Source organism: Perca fluviatilis, chromosome 11 (genome assembly GCF_010015445.1).
Source record: "Perca fluviatilis chromosome 11, GENO_Pfluv_1.0, whole genome shotgun sequence".
NCBI lineage: Eukaryota > Metazoa > Chordata > Actinopteri > Perciformes > Percidae > Perca > Perca fluviatilis.
Window position 1 is genome coordinate 26,791,893 of NC_053122.1, and position 22,825 is coordinate 26,814,717.

At 41.2% G+C, this 22,825-nt stretch overlaps 1 protein-coding gene across 10 annotated transcripts; it reads left to right on the forward strand.

Annotated features, from left to right (window-relative positions):
• The first annotated feature begins 309 nt into the window (after positions 1-309).
• On the forward strand, positions 310-21,533 carry LOC120569005 (transcriptional repressor p66 alpha-like). Of its 10 annotated transcripts, none has more exons than XM_039816801.1 (11): positions 310-509; positions 10,078-10,601; positions 12,768-12,900; positions 14,074-14,202; positions 14,295-14,372; positions 14,488-14,607; positions 14,932-15,120; positions 16,932-17,193; positions 17,464-17,873; positions 19,146-19,404; positions 21,135-21,533. In XM_039816801.1, exons 2-11 carry the CDS (start codon positions 10,081-10,083, stop codon positions 21,272-21,274), a joined length of 2,241 nt encoding a protein of 746 aa, XP_039672735.1. In that variant the 5' UTR covers positions 310-509; positions 10,078-10,080; the 3' UTR covers positions 21,275-21,533. The 10 variants fall into 10 exon arrangements, with proteins under 10 accessions (XP_039672735.1, XP_039672732.1, XP_039672736.1 ...); XM_039816798.1 differs by having other exon boundaries at positions 310-477; XM_039816802.1 differs by lacking the exon at positions 310-509 and adding an exon at positions 568-635.
• Positions 21,534-22,825: the final 1,292 nt, after the last annotated feature.

Below are 22,825 nucleotides of genomic sequence, written 5' to 3' on the forward strand. Positions count from 1 at the left end.
GCAGTTGGGATGCTGGTGAGTGTCTTTGTGGAAATGTGTGATGCCTTCAAATTGTATAGGTTCTCATTGTTATATGGGGTGTGTGTGTGTGTGTGTGTGTGTGTGTGTGTGTGTGTGTGTGTGTGTGTGTGTGTGTGTGTGAGAGAGAGGAAGTGTTGGAGGGGATCTTTGTACTTGCTGGTACAGTCATGGGTCAACCCGAGGAGCCCGGGGCCCCTGATAGGGTCGTCCTGCTTTGGCCCTTGGTGGTCAGTGGCATGATGCGATCTGGTCGCCCTGGTGCGCATGCCCACTAAGAGGACGCAGCGGCTCCATGTGTGTTGAGGCGCATTATTTGGCAACAGACGCGGCAGTGGGGAGGGCCGAAAAAAGAGGATATCCCCTGGATTTAAAAAAAGCAACGATTTATCGAGGTTAACTGCAGATTAAACATTCCTTGGTCGACCATCGGTGAAGAACGGGCGACAAAGCGACCGAGTAAGTTGACTGAGACGAAGCCGAAGTTTTTAGTAAGTGGTTTGAGAGGAGCCTTTTATTCGGAGTCGTCGAGAGGAGCCAGGTTTTCCTCCACCTATCTGTGACGATAAAGAAGCTGATGGGCTGTTGAAAAGTAACACTTCTCCGCAGAGCCAAAGGTTGAGCACTGGGGAGGAGAGGGGGCTTGCTCAGCCAAAGATTCTTTTATTTTACGTTTTCTTACGCGTGCCAGCTTGTAACTATGATCCCTGGACTTGATTTTGTGCGCTAGAAGTGGTTAAATGAGGTAAGGATTATAACGTTAACGTGACATCGCCAGCGGCTCTCCGGCGGCACGCTCACAGTCCTTGGGCCGGTTGATGAAACGTACGAGTTCCGATTCGGTTTTTTCTTCTTCTGGAGGGACACCCAGGTAACCAGTCCCGGCGAGTCCCGTACAGTCTCACTTTTAGGGCTGTGGGATAAAAGTTTGTGCCCGCTTTTTGAGCTGATGGTTGTCCCGCATCGGGGTGCAGCCAGTTCAACGATTCGGGCTCGGTTCTGGTTGTGTGGATCATGTTGACGGAGCCCGGCTGGAGGAGTTTTAACGTAACTAGCCTACTTTGACTTAAAAGTCTTCAACAGCCGTTATGTTCAGACGTTAACTGCTTACTATCCGAGCCAAATTGGCTTCGTGTTTTTGTTTGTGTTAGCTAATGTTAGCTAGCTCACTAATAACACGCTCACCTCCTCTGAGGTGGTGTCAATAATAATAATAAAAAAAGCCGGCTGGTTGCACATGTAGTGTGGGCTGGGTTTAGTTTTTTAAAGGGCTGAGTTTGGTTTGGAAGGTGTACTGGGTGGTGGAAGGTTAATGGTGGACGCTGCCGCTCGCTTTAAGCCCCCGGGCACCAGTGTTGGTTCTGCTATCTGGTAGCTAATCTTCCTACTTCTCTCTGTGACAACCGTAGTCTTCCTCCTCTTAAAGCTGAACACACACACACACACACACTCTGACACACACCGCACACACTCCCTCTCTGTCTCACTCAGACTGGCACACACGCACACACACACACACTAACATTTCCAGCCACCATAGCCATACCAGTGTGCAGCGCTTCGGGACAAAGCTATAAGGCTCCGGATTTCTGCCATCAAACTAGTTTATACTAATTTGTCTAATGTCTGTTTGAATTTGTACGCACTTGGAAGCATTTAAAAGCTTTTAGCCCTAATATTCAATGAAAGACGGAAGCCGATGTGTTGACAGAAAATCACATGCGGCATTTGACATCGTGTTCTAAAGACACTATGGCTACTGGCGTTAACTTTATTTGTGCTAGTTTAAAAGACAATCAAGCTTAATTGCACTTTTGATGAAATGCTGGTTTTGATTTAGATGTAGGCTACTAAGGACTTATAACATATGTAGGCCTACTTAAATCAAGACTTAAATTCAGTTCCCCTACACTAAATAGAATACTTTTTGTCTTTTTTTTATTAACAACCTGCACAGTGCTGGTACAGAAAAAGTCACTGAACACATACCAACACATTGTAATAATGTGACTGTTGGATTTAAAAATTTATAGTTTTGTTACTTTCCATACTATCAAATGTATTATTAACGGTGATGTATCTTTAAACACCTGGTATAGAAAAAGTATCAAAGTAGTATCGATAGGCTACTTTTGACAACCTTATTCAAGACTTAAATCTACTGCATTCTCAGTGACAATAATAATAATAATAATCTAGTCTACAACTGTGAACTGAAGTATGCACATAATCAGACTAATAAAAATTATTTTTTTTTTCAAATTTATTTTGGTTTTGGTATTTCTGGTTGTTTTTACAGATTTAGGTAGAGGTAATTGCTGTTGTTAGGGTTGCAACTGACCATTTCTTTCAATATTTCGCTAAATCTTCTGATTACTTTCTTGATGAATCGCTTGGTTTATAGAATGATAGCAAATTGTGAGCCTTCCCAGTTGACCAGATTCCAAGGTTTTTTCCAGCCAAAACAGTCCACAATCCAATTAAGTGTATAGAAAACTAGAAAATATTTGTGAATTTTTTCCATTTATGCCTGAAACAATTGATTATCAAAGTTGCTGCTAAATTAATTTTCTGTCAATCAACTAACTGTTACAGCTCTACATTTTGTAATATATAACATCCTTATTAGTAATCATTGGTTAAATAGGACCTGTGCACAACAAAGCCACTTAAAACCAAGTACTGTGCATGCCATGTAGACTGAGGATGGTTTAGTAATGAAGTGGTCTGCCGTTAGAAGACTTTATTGCCTCTTTGTGGAGATCTCAGTTGTTCGTGTGAACAAAGGCCCTGTGAAGTGGTATTTGCATGTAAACAATCTGTTGCATGGTTGCATTGTTTATGACCTGTCGCTGCGAACAAAATACTGGTTTCCTTTTAGAGAAGGGGTGGACTAACACTGTTCAGAAGAGAGGCGAATGCTTTGGGCTGAAGTTGTTCATCCACTGGTAGTCCTATCTACCCCAGAGTGACGGCATTCATAGTATTACAATTACAAGGCCGAGTGATTAGAAAGTGTTCAGAAGTTTCAGCTTTGTGGTATTCCGGAAAGCACTGTTCCAGTGATCACACACAAGACTGGCCCAGAGCAGTTGTGTAATCAGCCACTGTTCTGGAAAAGGGTCGTCTGCTGGCCACATTTTAAGCTGCTGCACATGACTGCAAGGGTCACAGGGCAACTGTTTAGTCAAGCCTCCATGATTTCATCAAATATATATGCAGCAATTTGCTCTCTAATTGCCTTTTTCTGCCTGTTGTGTGTAGACGGTGCTGTTAGTTGCTGCATAAAGCACTGGCTTGTTTCAGTTTCAGAGTATCAGTTATGTCATTGAGCAAACCTTGATCAGTTCCAAATCTAAATTTATTCAATTATGCCAGCACAGATTTAATTGTTTTTGTCGTAAAGGTTTTGTTACTACTGGTAGTAGATGCTTGGAGACCGTCGTCGCTAGCATTTGTTATTCTGACAGATGTAACCAGATAAATGATTAGAATGTGTTGCTGGTGCAGCAGTTCTACAAGATGGCGCGACTGCGTGGGTGCAGGTGTTTTCTGAAAACTCGGTGCAGTGTAGAAATATGTTTTCACATGTTAAGTCTGTCAGTGGGTAAATAAAAGGCTGAACACATACTGTATGTGCAGCCAGACATCGATGATAGTTGAGAGTTATTCTGAAGACTTTTTAAGTGACTGATGCTTGACATGATCCACGACTGACTAGATAAATAGCCATCTCAGGGCAGGAAGAAAATACACTCAGCAGAAAACAAGACAGCTGTCGATTAACTGTGGATTTGGATGAGCGGCGTCCTGATAGTGGCAACCTGATACCAGATAAAAGTACTATTCTGCCTTGGTGAAAGCCACACTGGAGGCGCCAAGAGTCAAGTGCCTGCACAGTGCAATAGGCTAATGTGGTAGTGATTATTGTGATGTAATTACACTGCAAATGTTAACGTGAGCATTGAGTTCAATCAGATTAATCTTTTTAAAAGTCTTCAAACACAGACTGTTTAATATTCATTCCCCCTGTGAAGCAGTTAACCAAATAGAGCAATAATAAGATATAAAGTAATAACTTAGGTCTGACTTTTCAGCAGTATGTACAGTTGACATGCTGTTGGTTAAATCTTACAAGTATGTAAGAGCCATACAAACTCTATTTGTTATTAGTCATATTTTAAAGATAAGATTACACAAATTGTGTTTGTTACAGGACCAGCCTTGTGGTCATTTTGTCAATGCGGACTGATTACATTCACATACACACACACACACACACACATGCATACGTGCACGTGCACACACACACACACACACACACACACACACACACACAGCAGACTGCAAGATGATTGCTAAAATGATGTAATGTAATTTTATTTACTTATATGTAGTATTAAAGCCTTGCACATTTGCAGCCTAACATGAACTTTATTTCACTGCAGATACTTTACAAAGCATTCAAAGTTCATATCATGGCACATATCTCCACTAGTGTGCCGTTTTATACCCGTTCAACAGAAATATTGCCCCCTCCTACAATGGAAGACCCAACAGCATGCTGGGAAAAGACGTAGAAATAATGTGTTTTGCCAGAAAGATTTACTCGTGGAAAACTATTATGCTTAGGCTATGATAAAAATGTATTAAAAGAGTGACAGCCAAAGGCAGGAGCCCAACAAACTTAAGGACACATCCCCATGACCACCACCACCACACATCGTACAATGACGTCTTTACAGCGTCGTAATGCTGTTCAAGGATTTCCATCTTATTTGAATATTTAACATAGATAATTCTGATAATCGTACCATGAACCTTTCATAACCACACGTGCTGTCTGTTCAAAACAGTATAATATTGAAATGGACATTGTAGCTCTTTATCTGTGTGTGTGTGTGTGTGTGTGTGTGTGTGTGTGTGTGTGTGTGTGTGTGTGTGTGTGTGTGTGTGTGTGTGTGTGTGTGTGTGTGTGTGTGTGTGCGTGTGTGTGTGTGTGACTTGTATATTAACTTTGTGTACATAGAATTAATTTATAGTGTAGAGTTGAGTTTGCCTTTCCGCTTTAGTTGCTTTCAGAGCCCTTGCACTGGTTGCATGTGATGTCAAGTTCTTGGGTGGGTGTTTGATCCACCATATGTGTGTGTGTGTGTGTGTGTGGGTGGGCTTGATGGAAATGTGTGTAAACTGCCATGGAGATGAAATGTGAAACCTGTCAGCCATTCAGATCCCCTGTTACAAAGATAGGGTCAGTGTCCATGTGTGTGTGTGTGTGTGTGTGTGTGTGTGTGTGTGTGTGGGGGGGTGCTGTGTGGGTGGTAGCATGTCTAACTTCTTCCCCCAGCATCATTTCACAGCTATACACATCAGAATTAATAATGCCATCACAACTCTTCCCCAGCACACACACATGCACTCACATACCGTGTAATGGCCGTCACTGTGGAGGCATGGCGTCTGCTCCAGCATCTGAAGGGTTAAACCCAGCTTCAGCTTCTCTCTCAGTCACACACACACACACACACACACTAGCCAACCAGTTTAAACCGGTTCTCAGGAAAAGTGCTTTGTGTCCCACTGAATCCTGGGAAGGGTCATGTCATGTCTGTCGATTTCAGAGAATCAAAAAAAACAAAAAAACAACGTAGTCAGCTCTGTGTTATTAGATGAATGCTCTACATGCTGCATTGTGACTGTACGTATCAGATTGTGTATAGGTACATCATGGACACACTGAGTGTGCTTTATGCTCGCCACCGTAACCATTCTTAGAACAGGAAGGGGAGGGGTAGGAGCGTGTACAGTGTGTGTTACTGAGAAGTAGTAGGTTGTAAGGGTTAATTGTAGTCCTTTTTTAGTCTAAAAAAACCTAGCTTCCTGTAGTGCGTCGCTGGGCAGACCGAGGGCCTCCGCAGACTTGGCAGGACAGGGCCTCGATTCTGTAACATACATGCATGAATATGATTCAGAGCATACCTCTGCTGTGTCAAGACAACGGTCTGAGTCAGTCTTTTGAATGTCACTTGTGCTTTCTGTTTGAGATTCTGAACTTTGAGCACAGGTCGTCTCCTGCACATGTAGCTTGAACCCATTTGATAATGGCCAAAGTCATTTAAAGGAGTGCGTGTACATGCATGATAGCGTGTCGATTTTTGAGTCGTATCCTGGTCGGTCAATCAATCAATCAATCAATCAACCAGTCAATTTATTATTATTTGTCCCAGAGGGCAATTTGTGTCGCAGCAAGCACTCTTATTCTGGATATGGTTTACATGGAACATTAAAACCTGGTTATTCGCATACCCGTTTGCATGGTCATAACAGTCTTTTAGGTTTTTGAGCATCTGCGTGCTGAACCACTTTGGCTCATTTCTGTGCTGACTGAGAGTTAACCTTAGTAGCTGAGTTCAAATCATTTTCCATTATGTTTTTCTGACTAACTACAAGGTACCAGGAAACCTATAAAGTGTTCTCGCATGTCGCAGTATTGCAGTTTCTTGATGTCGATAGAATGGGACATGAACATGAGCAGCACTTAAACGAGGCTGCTCCCAAAAACCTAATGATAACTGAGATAGTAGTGCACAAGGAAACGCACTCATCGTTGGACTGCAAGTCACTTTCTTTTCCGTACATGTTTCAGGGCCCAGCTATGTTCGAAAAGAACTAGTATGACCATGTCAGAACTTGAAGAAAGAAGTGTTTATACGTGATCCACGGCCACGCTCGCAAGTTGTGTGAAAAGTCAGGGACAAGAAGTGGTAAACGTTTAAATATGGGGATAACTGTGCACGCGTTAAGACAGTCTCTCCTGAAAGGCGTTGATAGTATTGTTGTGACAGAAATAGCTGTGTAAAGAATGAAAAAAAGAGAGTTTGAGAGAGAAGTTCAAAGCCTTGTTACTTTCTCACCTCCGCACACCTATCCTAATGCTGCTTGAAGTGTGTTCGCTTATCAGATTGTCGTACAGAATTCCTTCAATTTTGACATTGAAATGGTGTATATTAATAACTGTACAGGTGTAAGCAGAATACTTTATCATGTGTGGATAAGAGACGCTGTATAAGAGTGTAGAGGCATGGTGTCTGTTCTACATAAATGGTTGTTTATACACACAGAACAATGTAAGATCGGCCATTATCAGAACCATAAAGGTAAACAAAAAAATGTGTATTGACCCATGTGGTCTAGCATCTCCCTGTGTCTCCTCTTATTTCTGACCTGACACTGAGGGATTCAGAGCAGCCACTGTAGGGGTAATGGCTGTCTATATGTAGAGCTGGGCAATATGGAGAAAACCAAATATCATGATATTTTTCACCGAATACCTAGATGTCATTATTGCGGATTATTGACAATTGGTGCTTTCACAATGAGATTTTTTTTTTGGGGGGGGGGGGCTTTTCCCTTTATTTATACATTGACAGTGGATAGACATGAAAGGTATGATGGGGGATGACACGTAGCAAAGGGCAGCAGGTTGGATTTGAACTCGCGCCGCTGCAGGATTCAGCCAACATGGGGCGAACGCTCTTACTGGGTGAGCTAGAGGCCGCCCCCACAATGAGATTTTTTATAAATAATCATCAGAAATGTGGATATGATGATTACGTGGGTAAAGGCAAATAACAGAATAGCTAGATCAGACTTGTTAGTTCAGAAAATCGCATCACTTTACTCTAATGCAGCCTTTAAAACCAGAAAAAGACAACACGTGTCATATTGTATCCAAAATTTTAGACGATATCTAGCCTCGTATATCGATATAATATCGACATATTGCCCAGTATGTTCCCTTGTACTGGTGCACACATCTGTGAGTGTGTGCACTCTGTAACCGCTCAACCAACTGTCAGAAGGAGCTGCTGCATCGTTACGTCTCCACTACTGGTGGGATGGAATTAGTTGTACAGGGGGATATCAGAGACGGTAATGGATCTGGTGCTCTCTGGTGTCTGACTCAAGGAAGGGAAGGTTATGCACAAGCTCTTTGAAATGAATAAAATAAATAATTTCACTTAACACACATAAATTACTTAAATACTTGGATTCACAGGTCATTATGAATATTTTAACAGAATTCATGCTCCAGTTAATTTTGGATATTCCCAAGTCCCCTTTAACTCTGATCTGATTACGATGTTGTCATGTTTTTCCAGCGGTTTAATGTCTCACTGCTGTTTTCTTTGCTGCTACCCCTCTTACAAAACTCACGTGATCCTCAGATTTTTTTTTTTTTTTCACTGAACTTGAGTACTTACTGAATACTCTCCCATCTTTTTTTCAGTTTTCCCTTCCTTTGGTTTTTGGTTTTGGATAATTGGACATTTTGGAATTATACGCAAGTCAACATCTTGGTCATGTGACCTTCCTAATCCCACATGTTTTGTCTGGGGGCCATTTTAGTCACCACGTGTCTCCTACAGCTGATTCAAGGTCAGTTTGGTCTAAATTCGGAATGACAGGCCCACGATCCCAACAACACTTTCAGTAAAATGAATATTATTATAATGGCTCGGTACTGTTTTGTCAGAGAATGTCAACATAACAGGAATAAAATGTGACATCTAATCAGAGCTTAACATTGTCTTTTTAAGCATTGTGCACTAGTGCACTTCTGTTGTTTCTAACGTTTGTCATTAATTATCTATACATTGCTGGAGGTTCATTGGTTGCTGAGAGCTAAATGAATAGACCTTTGGTGACGCATTGACAATATTTCTCACTATTTACCCATCTGGCTCTCGTCTGATTTGACATCATTATGAGAACAAACCTCAATCATCAATCTTTGTACCTGTCCGTCCCCAGAACTACACTTGTTTATAAATGACTGATAACTCGACAGACATTTCAGCTGCTTTCATCTCTTACACTTTAAATTGTGTTTTGACGTCTTTCAGGACTTGCATAGAAAATGATAATGTAACTACTTTTTAAGGTTTAAACGGAAATCAAATATTTTCATTAATTCCACTTCCAGTGTTTTTAGCTGCTTTCAGCTCATCTATTTTCACTTGAACTGACATCTTAAAGGGGACCTGTGGAGCTTTCTTCTAAACAACAAAAGTTATGTTTAAACTCAAACTGATGCTCCAACTTCTTTTAAGTGTTTGACCTTAACTGTAACTCCCATACAGTATTTCACAAGCAAAGATGTATTTTTTTTATTCCCTTTTAACTTGTTTACATCTGCAGTGGCTAGGCAGGTTCAACTACTTCAAAACAATTGACCAACCATTTTATCTCATCTGCTATTTTCAGCATAAGTGGGCATTCATGCAGCCTGCGTCTTACGGTTAGCTCAAAATGCCATTCAAGTGACAGCCTTTGTGTTTGAGTGCTAACTTGTAGCCAGCAGCAGCAGTCATTTCAAAAACGTTTTAGCTATGATTGTTTGATTGGTAACGTTAGCTCATAGACTGTGCGTTAGCTCAAAAAGCCGTTAGCATCTTGGAGGCTACTTGTCGCAAAGTGACGCATGCGCAACTCACATCTGCACTCGTCGCAAAGTGACGAATGCGCGACTCAAATCTGCGCTCGACTCACATCGGGCAGTGACACCCCTTGTGTGAGAGTCCCGTACAGGAAACAGGAAACATCACTGCCTCTATCGCTGCCACAAGAAAGTTTTAAAACACGAAACGCAAGCGTTGAACTGTCCAGGAGTTTGTGTAACAGCTGAATGTTTCCAAACAACAAAGCACAGTCAATCTGTCTTGCTTGTCTCTTTTCTTTCTCTCTTTCTCCGTGAAATGAAGCTGCCTTCAAGTGCGGTCGGAAACGTTGAGATCTATAAACGATCTGACGAAAAACAGTAGTTGTGAAATATAAAGTTTACATGTGCTAATTGGGGGGTTAAAGAACACAACAGGACAACGGAAGACAACAGCGATCCGACGTAAAATCGCCAGATTGCCGTTTCTCTGTCTGAACGCAGCCTAAGCGTGCATACTTAAAATGTTTCTCCAGATAAATGATAATAAGAAATTTAATTTATTAATTAAATGTATATTCAATACAGATAAAAAAAGTTATTTCTTCCTTTATCTGCAGGGGATGTCTGAGGAGGCTGTCCGCCAGACACGCAGCCAGAAGAGGGCGCTGGAGAAGGATGCTGCTCCGCAGTCTATAGAACTCTCTGACGCTGACAGTGAAAGCAAAAAGCCTAAATTGGACACATCTGAAGCCACAACACAGGAACAAACTGAACTTGAACCCGACCCTGTTCTGGCACATGACGATCCGAGCCGGACTATGGTTGGATCCGAGCACGAGCAAGAGCAGGAGAAGAGCCGGTCGCCATTATCTTTAGCGTTACCTTTGGCCTCTCAGCCGGTGAAGCAGGATCAGGAGCGGGCCCGACAGACGATGGTTGAACCCCGCTCAGACAATCGGACTGACTGCAACGACAGAGCCAGCAAGGTGAAGACTGAGCCAGCTGTGGATACAAGGAGCCAGGTCCGACCGACGGAGCCAAAGGCGCCCGGTGGCATGCTGGCTGCGGGCGAGGTGAAGGCCACCATTAAAGTGGAAGTTCAGACGGGAGAGCAGCCTGTGGACATGAGCACCTCCAGAGGGTGAGAAACAGTTCATAGTCAACGCTCTTCAGCTGTGACAACCACATGAAGTATCCGTCAAAAAAGCCACGATGCAAATGTGCAGGAAACTTCATGTAGACAGCAGAACGACTGCAGGCTTCTTGTTTTTTATTGGGGGGGGGGGGAACCTCACTTATGAGAGTATACAAAAGGATTAACAGCGCTTTATTTGAATCTTAAAGGGCTGAAAATGTTTAAAGTTACTTTTATGATCCTGATGTTGTTTATGACTGCGTAGGGTTGGGGTTGGGGTGGGGGTGGGGGGTTGGGGGTTGGTGGTGTGTAGTTGTCCTCAGAGGTGATGTTTAACTTTATCTTTTAGTCTACCTCCATTTTCCCCCCACTCACCACCTGAACCCTAAAAACTCCCCTCACACAAAATGAAGCCGTGTGTCACAAACCGGTTCCAGCCGGTTGTTGCCATGGTTTCCACAGTAGAAGGAACAGTGAGGGCAGGGGGGGGAGGAGAAAAAAAAAATGAGTGTGTCACGTGATGATGACTTTGAGGTCATGTGACTTCTTTGGAAGAGTAGTGATTAATCCACAGGAAGTGATGATGGCGCTAAGCCCTGAGGAGAGACCTCTATGGGAGAGACTAACGCACACACACGCACACACACAAGGAGGACGGAGAGGAGAGACAGGCCTCAGAGCGTTGTCATGTGTAGATCTAAACGACTTCATAGAAATACATCATCTTTATCTGTGTAATCCCAAAACCAGATTGATTGATTGATTTTGTTTATTTGAGCACAGTATGCTACCGAGCCCATATGGGCCTACAAGACACCGGACAGCAACAACAACCAGGATGGCCACATGACCAGTCATGACCTACAGTTCCACAAATTCCAAAAGAAATCCTGTCAAAACATTCCAAAAGAAAAAGGTCTTATTATGTTGGATACAGTGTTCTCGGTCTTAGCTTTCATGCGTTTTCTATAAATGTCTTCATTAAAGAGCCAACCCAACATTTAACCTTCAGACAACCTAAACAAATCTGGGCTCTGCGACTGATTTTTTTTTTTCTTCAAATGACTGATTTCTCTGTCTCTGTCACTGTACATGGGGCAACAGACCACAAAATGAAATTCATCCTCAACAACACCAAGACAAAAAAACACATAGACGCTGCTCTTCAGGAATACCTTTTAATACCAGCCCAGTACCTCCCTCAGTTGCCATTGGTCAGGTACCAGTTCTGTTAACTGAGCACAAAGGGACCTCTGCACTCTCTGTTCATTAAATTCCGTCTTGTCACTTTGCACGAGAAGCTATACGTATGTGTTTTGAGGGGGTATGTGTAATATGTGTGGCTTAATCCAGACTGCCCTCAAAATTGCCACATGCTTTAATTTCCTTTAGCATGATTTGAATGAGGTATGTAGAATGACGCCTACAGTACTCTATAGTGCGCTGCCACAATATCCTGTTTCAACAGGAAATGCGTGTTCTCCAACATCTGTTGCATTGCGACTAAAAGACCTCTACTGGAGCTTAAAGTCCCACCTTGCTCCTCCTTGGATTGTAGGACTGTTCTGTTGATGGAATAGCAACAACATGAAGAGAAGCTGTGTGGAGAGATATCTGGACTTTCTAGGTTATATTGGAGCAGTCAACCCTCCATGAATACAGATATTACTAATGGATGCTAGAACTCAAGCCAGTTGATGTGTGCGTCTTCATCTTGCCCCAAATAGCCATACAATGTTCCTAACCTCATCCCCCACTGGATCCATCAGTACAAACTCATAATGATGCACAAGGCATTTATTTAGAATATCTTGGTGTAACCATAAAAAAAAAACACGGGTCTTGAATTTTAATATTTCACATCCTAAAGCTTCAGTTAAAAGCTGGAACGAGCTGAAACAGAATATTTGTCAGATAGTGTAAAATAAGAGGATTTTGACAGCTGTAAATCTACCTAAGAGGAAATAAACGGGGAATGTGGAAGAGGTTAAAATGGATTAAATAACTTTTCCTCATAATTTATATTCTTTTACATCCTTACATTTTAATTTGAGTAACAATTTTGACATAACTGCTATATTGCTTACTTGTGTTCACTGTAGTCAGTATCCGTGCTAGATGTATAAAATCCGGAGATCTAAATTTGAATGTCATTGTCCTACTTGTGTCCAGCAGTATAAAAAGAGAGAAGCGCCCTCCGTCCCCTGAAGATGACGATGTCATCATCTTGTCCGATAATGACTCTCCCAGTCCACCAATGAATGGCTTGAGCCACTTTAAGGAGCTGGACACAGACCTGCTCATGGTGAGACACACATACACAAAGCTAGAAGTCATGCGTATTATTCTTCTACTATACTACAGAGATGGATCCTGAGACATGTTTAAATCATGACCTAGGCTTGTTATTGGTTATAAGCTTTTTTTAAATGTGGACACGGAAAGTTGGTTAAGTTGGGCCTTGGTGTAAACAAGTTATTTTCTACCCTCAAAGATTTAAATTGCACTCTAGGCATTTCATTGATGCTCAGAGCAACTGACCATGCAGATGTCCAATGTCCCACATGATGCGTGACTGTTAGTGGACCGGTTAGGCTCCAATGTGAATGCTTTAAGGTCGTTTTAGATGGTAAAGCTGCGCTCAAAGTTCAAATTATTTCAACTTTGACCTTGTTGCCGCTGACCTTTCATGGCGCCCCCAATTCCAGAACATTCCTGCGCTGCGCTTTGTCTCTCTGCTCCGCGCACTACCTCGCGGTTTTGCGGGGTCTCACTGCGCTCCTCATGTGAACAGACAGGCAGTCAACGCTCCGCGAGGAAACGCCGGGCAATCAATGCGTGGTAACCATGGGTATTCTGTGCGCTACCGTATCAACTGAATGACATTAGTTGACTGTGGTGTCAATCATTTATCCCTAATCACAGGTCGATTCATAACAAATAGTGGTAATCCTAGACTTTCCTAACCACAGACTGTTGTAGTTGATAGCCAAATGTAGCTAAATTTAGCATAGTCGTAAATTATTCATTAGCTTCATTTCATTTCAAACGTGAGGTTATCCGATAAATCCAGTCTTGTGCTGTCTGCTGTTTGTTTTCTAAACAGTTATCAGGACATAGACAGTGTCTATGTCCTGTCTATGTCCTGATAACTGTTTAGAAAACAAACAGCAAGGATCAGTCTCTTGTTCATTTATTTGCACTGCGCGTTGCTCGCGTAGGGAAAAGTTCAAGGCCATCCAACTCTTTTGGCGTGCGTGTGACGAGCCCGAACGTGACAGTTACGTGACAGGGATTGCATTGCGTCACTTGTCAGATCTCCCGCGCCGCTCCCCACCTGCCCGCACACCTCTCACTGAAATAGAATTACGAGGCGAGACGATGGCTCCCTGTCTGAAAAGACCTTTAGTCACTGGAAAGGGTTTTTGTCTTTTGTAAAGCGAGTGGTGTAAGTGATGTTGTTATCTGTGGAGTGCAGAAGAGCAGCCCAATGGAGAGGGAGCGCATCATTAAGCAGCTGAAGGTGGAGCTGAGACTGGAGGAGGCCAAGCTGGTGCTGCTGAAGAAACTTCGACAGAGCCAGATACAAAAGGATACTCTCCAGAAGGTAAACCCAAAGAGTCGCACATCCCCACAACACGGCCTTCCACTTCAAGCATCCTGTTCATTGTTTAATATCTTTCTCCGTTTCCTTCACAGCCCTCAGGTCTTTCCGGCTCCTCGGCTCCTCCTCCTCTCATTCGGGGAACAATTACAAGCAATAAAGGCTCTCCGCAGGTCAATGCTCTACTATGACACATGCAGTCAAGCCGCATATCTGTGTGACAGCATCTTCATACTGTAGTTTATACTGTTTCTGATGGTGTTTTATTTTATTTTTTTCTCTGACCAGATTTTGACAGGCAGGAGTTCAGGCACAGTGATCCCTCCGCCGCTGGTGAGAGGAGGCCAGCAGGTGTCGTCCAAACATGGCTCCCAGATCATAATGCCGCCTCTGGTCAGAGGGACACAGGTGAGTCATGGGGAAATACGATATTATAACCACGCTAAGGAAGAAAATGACGTTGTTTTTTTTTCTAAATGTTATATTTATTGTCGTTTTTTAAATGTTGTCTTTGTCAGGGCAATGATAGCCTGAGGTCTCTCATCTCACTGCTGCTTTCCACTCTTGGACTATCTGCAGGGAAAGAATTAACACTTAAACTTAGGACTTATGGTCTCCCTTTCTCTCTCTGTGTGTGCCCTTTGCCTTGGTGCTTTTGATGCCCCTCCCTTGTCCTCCACTACGTTTGTCTGTGATGTCCCTCTGTGTCATCCCTCTCATTGTCCTGGTTAGCCCATCTCTGTATCTCCACAGCAGATCCAGGCTCTGCGCCAGCAGCAGCAGCAGCAGTTGGCTGCCTCTGGAGGCTCAGGACCCCCCCCTCTGCTGTTGGGCTCCAGGACCTCAGCCCCTGCAAGTCACGGCCAGAGAGGCATGGCCCACTCAGGCCTCATCAGGATTGGCAGTAGTGCCAACACACTGGTTAGTATTTCACAGGTGCTTTCCAGTAAAAATAAAAAAGGACAGTATGCACATATAGGTTTTACATCCAGGGTGTAAATAATAGAGCTTGGCGATATGGAGAAAATCAAATATCCCAATATTTTTGACCAAATACATCTATATCGATATTGTAGCGATATCGTATGGTTGACTATTGGTGCTCTCACAAAATGTTTACACAATGAGATTTTAGATAAATAATCAGTAAAGTGAATATAATGACTAATTGGGTAAAGGCAAATAATAGACAGTCTGGTCAGTTCAAAAAAAGTACATCACTTTACTGTAAAACAGCCTTTAAAACCAGGAAAAGACAACATTTATGTCATATTACGATATCCAAAATTTAAGACAATATCTAGCCTCATATATTGATATATTGCCCAGCCCTATCAGTAGTAAAAAATACTAAATAATTAGCCTGACTTTAAATGAAGTGTGTTTTACTATGAGTTAACAAGGCAATTTATATATATATATATATATATATATATATATATATATATATATATATATATATATATATATATATATATATATATATATATATACTGTGTGTATATAATTGGAAGAAAGTTTATTTTGTCGGTTGCCCCACTCGATCACAAGTTTTCCAGCTGACTGTTTACTGAGGTAATAAATCAAGAAATATGGTAAATAGGGTAATTTTTTCATAGAATTCTACACAATCGGAGTATCGGACTTCTTTTTCCAACCAGTGGAGTCGCCCCCTGCTGGCCATGCAGGTTTGGGGGACTACTTTATGGCGCTTGCCATACTTCTTCACATTTCAGACCCGAATGTTGCCGTTAGCATGGAAACGAAACGATAACCTTTTTTTTTTTGTGACGGTACTTAAAGTATGGCATCCATCGCTACTAATGAGCCTACCTTTTGGTAAACATGGCCCAGTTACCCATAACGAACTATTTTCGGAGAACTGAAGTGAAGGTAACGTGTGAAACTGAGTAGCTAGCTAACGTCAGTGACCTTGCTAGCTTTACACTGGTTGACTGAGCAGGTGTCAGCTGATGTGCGCTGGCGATGGCATGTCTGTGCATCAAATCATCCGTTACCTGTCGGATTAAATGCATGCTTTTTTGTTGCCGTAGAAATCATTGTGGGCTATAATTTACAGTGACTTTTAGTTATTATGCACGACTAGAATTGGATACAAACCTGTGTATGAAAACGAAGCAAAACTGCTCCATAGATATAGCTAAATCTGTTATAAGCTAAACTATATATTACTATGTATTACTACATATATTAACCACCGGATTTTACACTTGTGTATAGCAGTTTAATTCTGATCTAGAAGTGGCAGTCTTTAATGTGAAGACAATGGAGAGGAAGCGCTGCTGGGTCTTCACATACAGGTGATCTTTGGATACTTCAGGTGCACTGGGTTTATTCCATCTTGTGGAGGGCTCATTGCATCTGCTCTTAAATGCAAGTCTCCTTCAAACGCAATCCAAGGCACACTGTAGGGTTTGTGACAAAATGAAAATGTCTATATTTTACATGGCAATATGTATTTAAAATGATCAACGCGTTGCGATCGACGTAGGTCTTCATCAGGCTTTCTTTAATATTTGGATTTTCTTTTTTAATATGGTCACAGAAGCTTTGAATAGGGCTCCCAACTGTCTGATCAGTGTTCTTTGATCATTAAACACTTTGCAATAAAACAACACCAACAGTCCTTTGGTAACTTATGTATTGCTTAGACAAGTCAACTGGATGATAAAACCTGTCTTGTTTCGTCCTGTATTTGCTTGTCTTCGAAGGCCTCGGCATCCAGTTTGAAGGGCTCTTCCTCAGGAAGCAGCGGCGTGTCTGTGGTTAGCGTGAATGACTCTCCAGCCAGCCGCCAAGCTGCAGCCAAACTCGCCCTGCGGAAACAACTGGAGAAGACCCTACTGGAGATTCCCCCACCCAAGCCCCCTGCCCCAGAGTTTAACTTTCTGCCATCTGCTGCCAATAATGAGTTCATCTACCTGGTGGGACTGGAAGAAGTGGTACAGAATCTGCTGGATACCATCCACAGAGGTGTGTTACTTTTCTTCATTTGATGGCTTTTATTTACATGTTGTAGGCAATCAATCTGTTGATTAACAGAAAAAGCTTGGACTGCTGGTTGCACAAAACAAGCAATTTTCTCATATCTCCTTGGGCTGGAATTGAAATATTGTCCATATGTAGTCAGGACATCCCCACTTTCACCCAGGATTTAAATATCTATCTATCTATCTGTGTCTGTTTCTTCCTATATACAAGATACAAGCACCTCTGTCTGTTTTCCCATCTCTGTCCCTTCAGGAAAGACAGGTGTAGCACTGTCCAAGACCATTACCAGAGACCCCTTCACCTGCACCCAGTGCAAAACCGACTTCACCTGCCGCTGGAGGCACGACAAGACAAAAGGCGGGACAGTCCTCTGTGAACACTGCATGTCTTCCAATCAAAAAAAGGTTTTGAAAGCTGAGCATACCAAGAGGCTGAAAGCTGCGTTTGTCAAAGCCCTGCAACAAGAGCAGGAAATCGAGCAGCGTATTTTTCAGCAGACGTCCTCACCGGTCTCCCACAGTAGCTCCTCGTCCTCTTCGTCGATGAAAGCCGAGCAGCTGGTGTCCCAGCAGCTGAAGCAGGCTCACGCCAGAGCATCCTCCCAGCACCTCCACCAGGCCAGCCGAGGAGCCAACATGGTTCACCATCACTCCGTCAAGCAGGTGGGAATCCCTTTTCATTTTTTCTGTTAATAACAATTTTTATTTTTTTTAACAACATACAACACATACAATTTGCAACATGAACAGACATAGAAATGGCACATACTAGGGAAAGCTCATTGTGGGACTGGCTCTAGTGGCTGTAAGGCTGAATTTGGAAAAAAAAATTTTATAAAAAATAAAAGAAAAAAAATTTTTAAAAAAAAAAAAAAAAAAAAAAAAATAAAAGGGAAAAAAAAAATTTTTAAAAAAAAAAAATTAATAAAAATATAAAAAAAAAAAAATTTATAATTTTTTATTTTTATTTTTATTTTTTTTTTTAATTTTTTTAATATTTTTTATTTTTTATATTATTTATTTTTATTTAATTATTTTATAAAATTATTAAAAAACTACAAAGGTCTATATAAAAGAGACTTCAGATACAGTATTAGGGGACCACTAAGGTCTTATATAATAAGAGACTTCAGATACAGTATTAGGGGACCACTAAGGTCTATATAAAAGAAACTTCAAAAAAAATAATAAAAAAAAAAAAAAATATAAAAAAAAAAAAAAAAAAAAAAAAAAAAAAAAACAAAAAAAAAAAAAAAAAAAAAAAAAAAAAAAAAAAAAAAAAAAAAAAAAAAAAAAAAAAAAATATAAAAGAGACGTCAGATACAGTATTAGGGGACCACTAAGGTCTATATAAAAGAGACTTCAGATACAGTATTAGGGGACCACTAAGGTCTATATAAGAGAGACTTCAGATACAGTATTAGGGGACCACTAAGGTCTATATAAAAGAGACTTCAGATACAGTATTAGGGGACCACTAAGGTCTATATAAGAGCGACTTCAGATACAGTATTAGGGGACCACTAAGGTCTATATAAAAGAGACTTCAGATACAGTATTAGGGGACCACTAAGGTCTATATAAAAGAGACTTCAGATACAGTATTAGGGGACCACTAAGGTCTATATAAAAGAGACGTCAGATACAGTATTAGGGGACCACTAAGGTCTATATAAAAGCAAAGAGCACCATGTCATGGGACCTTTAAGACCATCATACACGTCTCTTCCCAGCACAAAGCTTCTTAGAAAGTTCAGATGCTTTCCCCATTTTCTAGTAAATACATCCAATCTGGCAAACCGTTTTGTATGACATTTTTTCAAAAGCCGCCACCCAAGCCATCTATCCATTTCTTTTTTTATTTTAAAGAAAAGCATTTGTGCACTTGATGCAACTGTAACTCAAGACCCCTCTCTGTTTCTGAACTCCCCTCAGAGCTCCCAGGGCCAGCTGTCCCATGGTGCCTCATCATTGGGGGTGAGGGGCGTCCCCCACTCCTTCTCCTCCTCCTCCCAGCTGCAGAGTGCAGTGGCGGCTGCAGCTTTGGTCAGCCGGCCAGGTAAGAATGCCCACGTTTCCCTGCGCTCTGTCCAGAGTTCAAAGGTGAGCAGCAGTGGAACCGCCGGCGGCAGGAATATCAGCGGAGGTAGTGCCTCATCCACTGCATGGAAGAAGCAGAGCAACAGCAACACAGGTAGACTCACATTAATACCAGCCTGCCGGCTGACATCGGCTCTCTTTCAAATTCCTGTCTGGTCCAAAAGCAATCCTTGAACATCTTACGTCCAAAAAAAAAATTCACGTTAAGGATTCTTAAACAAAAGTTACCTTCCAGTATGATCTCATACACTAGATACAAAATAAAATACAGTTAAAGAGGAAATGTTTTCGGACAAGGCAATCCCACTCTCCACTCCTCCCCCTGCCAGTGATCTCAACCTTCCTACTTCAGTCCCCCAGTTTGGTGGTTTAGTTTCTCTGGTTGTCACTACCAAAACCTTAGGGAAGAAATTCTGTCATTTTTCCTTGTGTCTAGACGTCTGTGTGTTGTGGGGACACGGGTGGCTATGTATTCAGGTGCTTTGTCAAATCATACTGCTGCTTTCTTTTCTTACAGTTTTTTTCCATTGCTAAACGACAGTGTTCACAACTGGAGTCACATGCGCAAAACTCTAACCACAGTCTGCACAGCAGCAGTTCATGGGAACTAAACTCTAGTTGGTCGCTTGAACACAGTTTTCAAAACTCTACACACTTATCCCATGACTTTAACCACAACGTGCACAACACTGTGGATTTACAGCACTTTGTTCAAATGCTAACGCACTGCTGTCAAAACTGTTAACCACACATTCAAAACAGAATAGATTTCAGACAGATGAATTTTAAACACAAGCCATTTTAAAGCTTATATATATATATATATATATATATATATATATATATATATATATATATATATATATATATATATATATATATATATATATATATATATATATTCATAAACAGCAAGTAAGAATAAAACACTTGCGTACATTGTACCATTTGAGAGAAACAGTGAATGGCTAAAAGAGCAAAGATACCACTACGTCCAGGTAAGATGTCTGAGGTTACATACACAGCTATTAAAAAAACTAGCATTACTACAGTAAAACTGTGCCCTCTTAGGAAGTAATGGAGGTGGAAGCAATGGAAACACCACATTCATTTGTATGTAGAGCTGATGCAGGCACATGGCAAGAGAGGACATCCCATGTGATGTTGATGAAAACGTGTGGCCTGATGCTGGAGAGAGGCAGGATTAGTCCCATTATTCTTTGTTACCATTACATACCTTTTTAGTCTGTAACTTTTTTTTTTTCTCCAATAATTACATAAATTACTACAGACAAAAGATATTTGTAATGAAGCAAACTGCTGATTTTCATTCCTTCATTTAGTTCACTGGTTATGTTATAAAATAAATTCATGTGAAAGAATTGCTCTTTTCTTTAAAGAAAATATAGATTTGTATGAAATCACTCAAATTATTCAAACCGTAAAGATTCCAAGTGTTTTATTTTTGTATTGGTGTTTGATGCTAGTGTTTTTACTCTGAGTGTGTTTTGAGTGACAGTGTGTGTGTGTTATCTCAGTGAGGATTGTTCTGAGTGTTTGGCTGCACTGAGCCTGTTTTGAGACGTGTGTGTGTGTGAAGAGTTGTGTTGCTGTGAATGAGTTTTGCAGGTGATGTCAACTGTTTAGCTCAGGTGACTGTTGGTGGTGCAGACTGTGGTTAGAGTTTTGCACATGTGGCTTCAGTTGTGACCGCTGTCGTTTTAGCAATCGAAAATAACCGTTAAGTGTAACTCAAAAGGCATTAAACTGCCAGCGTGCAGCTTGCTCCACACCTTGACCTGCTGCTTTGTTGCCTGTTCACAGGAGTCACTATGGCCTACGTGAACCCCAGCCTGACAGGTCACAAGTCGTCAGCCAGCGCCGACGCTCGTCAGAGGGAGTACCTGCTGGACATGATCCCCTCTCGCTCGTCGATCTCGCAGACTGCAAACACATGGAAATAATTCAAGTAATACTCTTGTGCTATTTTTGCTTTTCTCCAAGTTCCTCAGCTCCAATAATATGGTCAGCAGCAACCCCCCCCCCCGGACGACTGTTCAGCAAATCCAATCTGTCAAAGTGGAGAAACGTTCCTTCTGTATGATTGATTGTTGTTTTAATTTTCTTATTTTCTGTTGTTTATTTTGAGATTCGCTGTTCTTTGGTAATTGCGCAGAAACAATTTTGATTTGATTGGGGCAAAGAAAAAACTAATACTTGAAGGCTTCCGGGTACTTCTGTCCTCCAGACTGGCTGGTTAAACGTTGGTTTGACAAGAGGTCATGTGTGCGTTGAGTACTTTGATTAAAAACACAAGTACTGTGTTCTGGGTTTACTAGCCCTTTTCTGCCATGATGTAGGTCAAACTGACCCAACCTTTTGAAACTTGAATGGTCATACCCAAGAGTTCACGTTCAACAAAATACACATTTTATTTTAAGCAAAAACAAATTAACGGAGTTGTAAAATGTTCAGTACATCACCCCTGTAGTGAAAAGTTTGAATTTATTTTGTATTTACAGTAAGTTATTTTTTTTTTTTTAATTATTATTATTATTATGTTCAGTATATTGTGGTTTTCCCAAATGAAGAGTTTGTTCAAGCTTTTTTTTTCTCCCCATTTTAACAGCATGCCTGCCCTTAACCCCTCTGTTCATTTTGCACCATAGCTGAAGAAGCATGGTGTTGTTGCTTAATTCATCTGTAATTACCATCCGTAATTTGCTTATTTTATATTAATGTCAACATTGTAAGATTATTTTGAGTGTTTCGTCATTGCTGAGAAAATGCGAACTCTGAAGGAGCTGAGTTTGCCACACTGGAGCCTGAGTTTTTGCCTCAGATTTATTCAACTATAATTCACACAATACGCGACATACATGTAGCCCTGATCTCCCAGCTACCGACAGCCTGGAACACACAAGGTATCTTTATCTTGTACCACTAATATTGTGTCATTTCTCTGCTTCCCGGCTTTAACTTCATTGTACAAACTTATGTTAAAACTTATTTGGTTTACTTTTTTCCTAGCTCCTGAAGAAATAATAAAATTATACATTTTAAACACTTGTTTTCATTTACTGTATGTGGATGATGTGTCACTAGTTTGACATTCCACATACAAAAAAAACCTTATGGGATGACATTTTCAGTGCTTTTTCTCATATCATCAAGGCATGGGTTGTTGAATCATTAACTATTGCATTGTGACACATTTGAACTAGTGGTGATAGAAGTGATATGTCAGAGAAGTTATATCAGTGTTTGTCCAAAGCCAGTGACTCCTCCAAAGTCGAAAATGAAATTGAAAAGCAAGCAATAAGGAAAATGGAAACTTCTGTGAGCAAATATTGATCATAAAGGCAGATCAGATATCAGTTGGGAAGTGAGGGAAAAACAGAAACAGGAAAGACAAGTTGGTGAGAACACAGATAATTAGAAAAGAACACTATATAAATGATCGTACAAGACTGCCAGAAGGCAATCTGCCATGTGACAGGCATCCAGTCGAGTCC